Source organism: Daphnia pulicaria, chromosome 7, assembly GCF_021234035.1.
Source record: "Daphnia pulicaria isolate SC F1-1A chromosome 7, SC_F0-13Bv2, whole genome shotgun sequence".
Classification (NCBI taxonomy): Eukaryota; Metazoa; Arthropoda; class Branchiopoda; order Diplostraca; family Daphniidae; genus Daphnia; species Daphnia pulicaria.
The window spans coordinates 11582412-11589094 of NC_060919.1; the positions used below are offsets into that span (position 1 = coordinate 11582412).

Here is a 6683-nt window from a genome sequence, read left to right on the forward strand (position 1 = left end):
ACCAACAAAGCCTATGACACCGTACGGACGCGCGGGCTCCTGTACAAACTAGAGAAAATAGGCATCCACGGGAACTGCCTTGGCTGGCTCTCAACTTTCCTCTGCGAACGATCCATTGCCATTCGACTGGGCGGCCACACGTTGAACTCAAGAAAAATAGACAATGGAGTACCCCAAGTTGCAGTCGTCAGTCCACTACTTTTCAACATCATGCTCCACGACTTCCCATCACCCCCAGCAAACACCAACTGCCTCCTGTTTGCTGACGACGTCACGATTTATGCCCAAGCCAAACGCTCCATCGACTCGGAACCCATCCTCCAACCCTATATCGACAAAGTGTCGAAATGGGGTCGAAAATGGAAGTTCAAATTCTCGGCATCCAAATCCGCAGTTATTTCCTTCACCAGACAGTACAAATCAGGCGATAACCCCCTGCTTTTTCTGGACGGCCACCGCATTCCAAACACTCCTAAGATCAAATTCCTTGGATTGATCCTAGACTCCAAACTACTTTGGAAAGACCACACCCAAATGGTAGCCAACAAATACACTCGCCTCAAAAACGCCTTTTCCATCATCACCAAAATAGTGTCGGCGATAATCTAACATTGGTTACATACTGACTATCGATATTTTAAGTAGATATTAATCGATATATGAATATTGAATCTAATATCTAAAAATTTTTTAAACAAACGCAATGCAAACGATCACGTCTGCTTGTTATCATGTTTGTTTACTTTTCCTGTGATGTCTTTTGCTTATTGGTGTACGTATTCGAGGTGAGTAATAGAATAACTGAAATCTTCCGTAATTTCTGCTGAAATTCAGTCTTATTACAATTGCAGGAAAATATTTTAAACCCATTTGGCATTTAAACATACGTTTCCACTTCTTGTCTGAATGTTAAAGAAATACCCATGAATATGACCAAGGTAATATTTTTACAAGAATGGCCAACTACACTATGTTGATATTAGTATTTCTTTTTCCAGGTCAATGAAGTCAGTAGTAGAGATGGGAAAAGATTCTGCGTAAACTTTCAGGTGTGTTGGTTCTCAACACCTAAGTCAGTTTTAGATCGAAGACATCAGTGTTAATATATTAATTGTTTTTATGAAATGAGACATGCAAATTAAAATGTACAAATAGATAAACGACTCAATGTTGATTGATTAAAGCCTGAGTTTCTTAATTTATTACATTCATTCTTTACCCAGTTTTGATTTCTGGGCCAGGTTACGAAGGACGAATGATTTAGACAACCTGAATTGGATGTTTTGAGCATTTATATCATTGTAGCAGGTAACAAACACTTTTTTCTGCCACATGGAAGCAAGTCGTATTAATATTCATATGCATTTTTGTTCAAAAACAGCAACATGTTAACATTGTCAGGAGAGAGTCGTTCTGTTTCTTTCCTCAGAAACTAGTTCCCCAGCAGAAAAAAAATTGTTCACATAGAACTGATGTAGCTGGTATGCATTGAAACTTGGCGACCACTTTTATCAATGGCCAAAACTGACCTTCGTCTCTTTTAGTTTTCAAAAACAGTAGAGGGTCCGAGTTGTGTGGCTGAAGGGGTAAGATGTTATACTTTTTCGTCATAATTATTCTGTTGGCTTCTCGGTTTGGTTCTTGGGAGTAATGTTGGCGTTTGAAGTGGCGAAAGCTTCATTATGTCCTTCCCAGATTGAAGACTTGTTTGGTTGCATAGATTTAGCTGCCATTTGCTGACTGTTTTGACTTTTTCCTCTTAACTGAAAACGATGTGGTTTTCTGTTCTTTTCTCGGCCTCACTGGAAACCCCACTACTGAAATAGAGATCCAGTTTCTTAAATCTGTGTAGTAAGTTAACATGTTAGATTAAAATAACGAGGCAATAGGAGTTTGCTTTCGTACCTGGGATTCAGATATGTGGCAATTAAGTGAGGAGTTGAATGCGTGCACGTTTTCTGACTATCTTCAAACCTTTCTTTAAGCCTTGTAATTGAAATGTTGTAAGTTGTTTAAGGCAGTCAACGTAGATGTTTTTGTTGATATTATTCAGCCATTTTGTTACCAAAACAGTTGAAGGAATGACTTTGGAAATACTCGGGTAATTTGTGAAGATAGATCCTTCGTTAATTCATCAAACGGCTTTAACATTTCAACCGCGTTGGCTAGTATTTCCCATTCAAACTCATTTAAATCTAAATCACGTCGATCAATGACGGAGGAACGCAACGTATCTTGAACGAAGTCTTTAAGATCAATCAGCGAACGAATCATTATGAACGTAGAATTCGATCTCGTCGCCACATCTTGTGCTAAGACCTTAATAGTTCGGTCTTTACATAAAGATCAGTTTAGCCGTTGCTTTGTGAGTGTGATAGAAAAATGTTACGATTGCTCTCGCACGTAAGAGAATAGCCAAAAATTCGGGAGTTCTTTCTTTTACAATCAAGCTGAGCGTGTGCGCAAAGCAATGAACGTGACGCCAACCAGCACAGTTCGGTGAGCTTGTTAGTAGTTTTTTTATGGCACCAACGACATTAAAAGAGTTGTCAGTTACCACAGCAAAAACTGTATAAAATCAGGAAAACTTAATAAATGTGGCGAATGTATAAGTTAGGTTATCCTTATGGTAACCTTTATTGAAAATATACCAATTATCTGCTATTTCTTTCAACTTGTTGGCAAAGTTTTCACTTGTACAGGACTCTTCCATGTGTTCATTAGTCAACACTCGGGATATCATTTTCATCTCCGAATTAATGTAGTGAACGGTCACAGTAGTATAGTGGCGATTATAACTGCAAGTCCATCCATCGGTAGTGAGAGCCACCCATCGAATCAGAACAAGTTCTTCTTTTAATTTATTGACTGCTTCGTTGTACTTTTCCGGCAAATGTTTATGAGTGATGGTACTTCGACACGGTAAAGTGATCCTAGGATCCAAATAGCGTACACACGCGATGAAAAAGGGATTGTCGACAAGTAAAATGCGATACATTCCTCTCACAATAACGAGCATCAATTGACGTAGAAAATTTTTCATTTTTTCGCTGTTGCGAGGATAAGGCAGAAATTTCCCACGGCCGGAAAAAAGCCATATAAATTGTGCAAACACACACGCTTAACCTGGTTAAAGTTATAACTCGATTGTGAGGAACTTGAAGAAGAAGATGCTTGGGTTGAACCATTCTCCCTTTCACTCGAAGTTGGAGCATCAGTGTCCATCGTTGTGGATGACGAACCAACATCATGTATTTCCACATCCACCTTATTCGCACATGCTGTTTAACAACAATCATGGAAATTCAGAACTTAAAGCTCTCATTGTCTTAATATTTTACCTTCCGTTTCGTTCCCATTCTCGTCCAATAATCTTGGTCGTTTCGGCGTTGGGGCAGATTTTGGTAGAAACTTTTGCAGTTTAGGCTGAACTTGCAATTAAATATCTTGATGGTGGTTCGAAAGATGTGACAGCATGTTATTCGTGGTATTTTCACAAAATCCTAAAATGGCTTCGCAATGCAAACATCTACACTTTTTAGCACCTAACGATTCCACTTTTTCAAAATGGTCTCAAACGGGACTTCTTCCTTTTTTGGTTTCTGACATTTTCCAATAACGAGTTTGAATAAAAAGAATCCCACTCTGTGACGTAATTCAGGTACATGATGTAGCGGCGTAACGTTTTTAATTTTTATTTGCGAACATCATCTACCGGTAGCCTATACATTTTTATGAAAAAGTAACAAACAGCTGAGCTATGGTTAGATACTAGATATATCTGTAAATATCGATTATCTAGAGAAATATATATAGATATCTATATATCTACATTGAAGTTAGATTATCGCCGACACTACACCAAATCAACCTACGCCCCACGCATCCCGAGCCAACCTCTACAAGAGCCTTGTCCGCAGCTGCATCGACTACGGTCTCCCAATCTACGACTCCGCCTGCAACTCCAATCTACTCAAAATTGGCGTAGCATCACGCTCCATTCTCAGGCTAATACTCGGTTCCAAGCCATCCACGTCAAAAGAAGTTCTCTACGCAGAGACAGGAACAGAACCCCTCGCTGACAGAAGATCCTAGCTAAGTACAAGGTTCCTTATCAACCTCAGCCACCACCCAGGGAATCTGACCTACCAAACGGCCAAGAACCTATTCCTTTCCACTGAACAGTGGCCCCCGAGATGCTGCCCCAGCCTCAAGCTTTCTTGCGATATAACCAGATTGGCAAACATATACCTATTCAAACTCCCTGCAGGCATCATAGACCAATTAAACAAGCTAGCTCCCCCATGGAGCCCTCCCCTATTAAGGGTTAAATGGTTCCCTATGCGGAAGAACGAAGCCTCAACAAATCAAGACGCCGTCGAAGTACTCTTCGAAGCAATGAAATCCAAAATCACGGCACAAGACATCACGGTCTACACGGACGGTTCGTTATTCGAAAATTCTGCCACCACATCATGCGCTTTCTTCATCCCCGAAACTAACTCCTCTGGCTCATGGTGCCTCTCTCGCGGCTCCAGCGTCTTCTCCGCCGAACTTCACGGTATCAAACAAGCCCTTACTACTATCTACACCTAAGACCCCCCACCCCAAGCACCCACATCTTTTCCGACTCAAGCGCCTCAATCAAAGCCATAATTTCGTCCGATCCCCCCAAAAACAGGTGCGTTGGAGAAATCAGAAATCTACTGGGCTGTCTAAAATCTAGCGGAACAATTGCCACACTGTACTGGATCCCTAGCCACACCGGAATTGCCGGAAACGAAGAAGCGGACCGCTTAGCATCCGAAGAGGCCCAATCCCCATCCGGAAACACCATCAAAAATGAAATGTCCCCGGGTGAACAACTAACCATCCAAAAAACTGGTTGGGAGTCATCTGTCCTGCTCACTCTAAGACGATGCAAAAAACCAAGCGTTCAAATGAAAAATAAGCTAGGCATCATCCCGTGGCGCCAATCTAACGACCGAGCCACCAACATGCCTTCACCGCCTACGTTAAAGCCAATTCCACTTAAATTCTTTTACCTACAGGATCAACATTGAAGCAGATCCTAGCTGCCACCTCGGATGCCCAGCAATTGACAACCAAAACCATGTCCTAATTGAATGCCTCCACCACAATGTCCACCGCCAACAAATTTACTCCTTCTTCCTCCAAGAAAAAATCCCTCTCAACACTCACACCCTCCTGGGCCTAGATGCCAACATCAGCCCCAGACATCAGCTAAAAATCAACAACCTTCTGTCATCCTACCTAATCAAAAGGAACATTTGCTTCCCAGCATTAAAAAAAATCTTCTCCCACCCAACGCCCCATCAGACTCGAAAATTTGGCGAAAAATTGGCTAACCGGCAACGATTCGAGGGGAAGGAAGTACAGTATGGTCCAAAAAAAATCCGAACACCGATTGTATTTTGAAAGCCATCTACCCACATTGCGGAACTCTATGTTTCACTTGTAGTACTAATTTGGGGGGGGGGGGCTAGGAACAAAGCGAAAGGTGGGAAGAAGGAAAAAGGAGTAATAGGCTCATTTAGCCACCGGTCATGCCTTTCCCCCAAAAAATCATGAATGAAACCAGACAGGCTGTCTGGAATTTCCTTTGCGGGTAAAAACGAATAACCGCATTGCAATAGCCTTAGGCCTTAGGCCCTAGGCTCACCGTCAATATTTCGACAAGTGACAAGAAAAGGAAAAAGCTGTCCAAATCCTGCACCATAAAGCGGGTAAAATTCAAAGTTATCGTAATGTTGCTTTGAATCACGTTTCATGCAAGTCAATTTTTACCGAATGTTGTGACGTCAATGAAATCATTTCATTGGCGATTATTAATCGTTTCCTATTATTTTCCTATCCCATCATTTAATTAAAGAAGTAATGAAAAACGAGATTCCATTTTTTGGAGATGCCGAGATTTGAACTCGGAACCTTAGGATTAGGAGAAAACCCCGTATCCACTAGACTATGACTGGGATGCTTGGAGAGATTGTCTGATTCAATGGTCTCTCGTTTAGACTTCTGTTGTCAGGCTGAAGGGCATTAGACTAAATATTGAAATTCTTGTTTTATTTTTATTTTAAAAATAAAACTGTTTAAATAAGTCTGTGTTGGTATAGTGGTTACGGTAGTTATCTGCGACCCCTAAGGTCCCGAGTTCAAATCACGGAATCTTCATAAATTGGAATCTTGTTTAATTTACAATCAAATTGTCGTCGCGGTTATTCGTTTTTACCCGCAGGAAATTCCAGACAGCCTGTCTGGTTTCATTCATGATTTTTTTTTTGGGAAAGGCATGACCGGTGGCTAAATGAGCCTATTACTCATTTTTCCTTCTTCCCACCTTTCGCTTTGTTCTTAGCCCCCAAAATTAGGACCAAAAAGCCTAACATAGTTCCCGCATGACTGATAGGTGGCTTTTAGGTTGTTCGGATTTTTTTGGACCATTCTGTACAATTACGCATACGTGCGCCACTGCTTATGACTAGGGAACCAGGCACTTTTTACGGTTGTGTGGCTGCAACCAGACCGGACGGGGTGGAATTCTCCTACCACACTCTTCCCACTGAAAAAAAAAATTGAAATAGTAACTCGCAACTCACCATTTAGGGACCATGTGTTCAGCAGTCAACATGCTCATTTAATTCAAAATCCTCCAATAAGAA

At 41.3% G+C, this 6683-nt stretch overlaps 1 protein-coding gene and 1 long non-coding RNA gene across 2 annotated transcripts; one reads left to right on the forward strand and one right to left on the reverse strand.

The window, feature by feature from the left end:
- The first annotated feature begins 717 nt into the window (after positions 1-717).
- Positions 718-1138, forward strand: LOC124349324. The gene is made up of 3 exons (XR_006920276.1): positions 718-785; positions 852-938; positions 999-1138. It is a non-coding gene; the product is annotated as an uncharacterized LOC124349324 (long non-coding RNA).
- Positions 1139-1759: 621 nt separating this feature from the next.
- Positions 1760-2998, reverse strand: LOC124348721 (E3 SUMO-protein ligase ZBED1-like). The gene is made up of 5 exons (XM_046798995.1): positions 2635-2998; positions 2404-2568; positions 2066-2333; positions 1906-1986; positions 1760-1844 (listed from the first exon to the last, which is right to left on the reverse strand). The coding sequence occupies exons 1-5, from the start codon at positions 2996-2998 to the stop codon at positions 1760-1762; spliced, it is 963 nt and encodes a 320-aa protein (XP_046654951.1).
- Positions 2999-6683: the final 3685 nt, after the last annotated feature.

Excerpts from the sequence above, each read along its gene's own strand:
- LOC124348721 (XM_046798995.1), bottom strand. The coding sequence starts at position 2,998 with ATGTATCGCATTTTACTTGTCGACAATCCCTTTTTCATCGCGTGTGTA. Across the intron at positions 1,987-2,065 it reads TCATTCCTTCAACTGTTTTG|GCTTAAAGAAAGGTTTGAAG; the intron begins GTAACAAAATGG and ends TTCAATTACAAG. Across the intron at positions 1,845-1,905 it reads GCCACATATCTGAATCCCAG|ATTTAAGAAACTGGATCTCT; the intron begins GTACGAAAGCAA and ends CTTACTACACAG.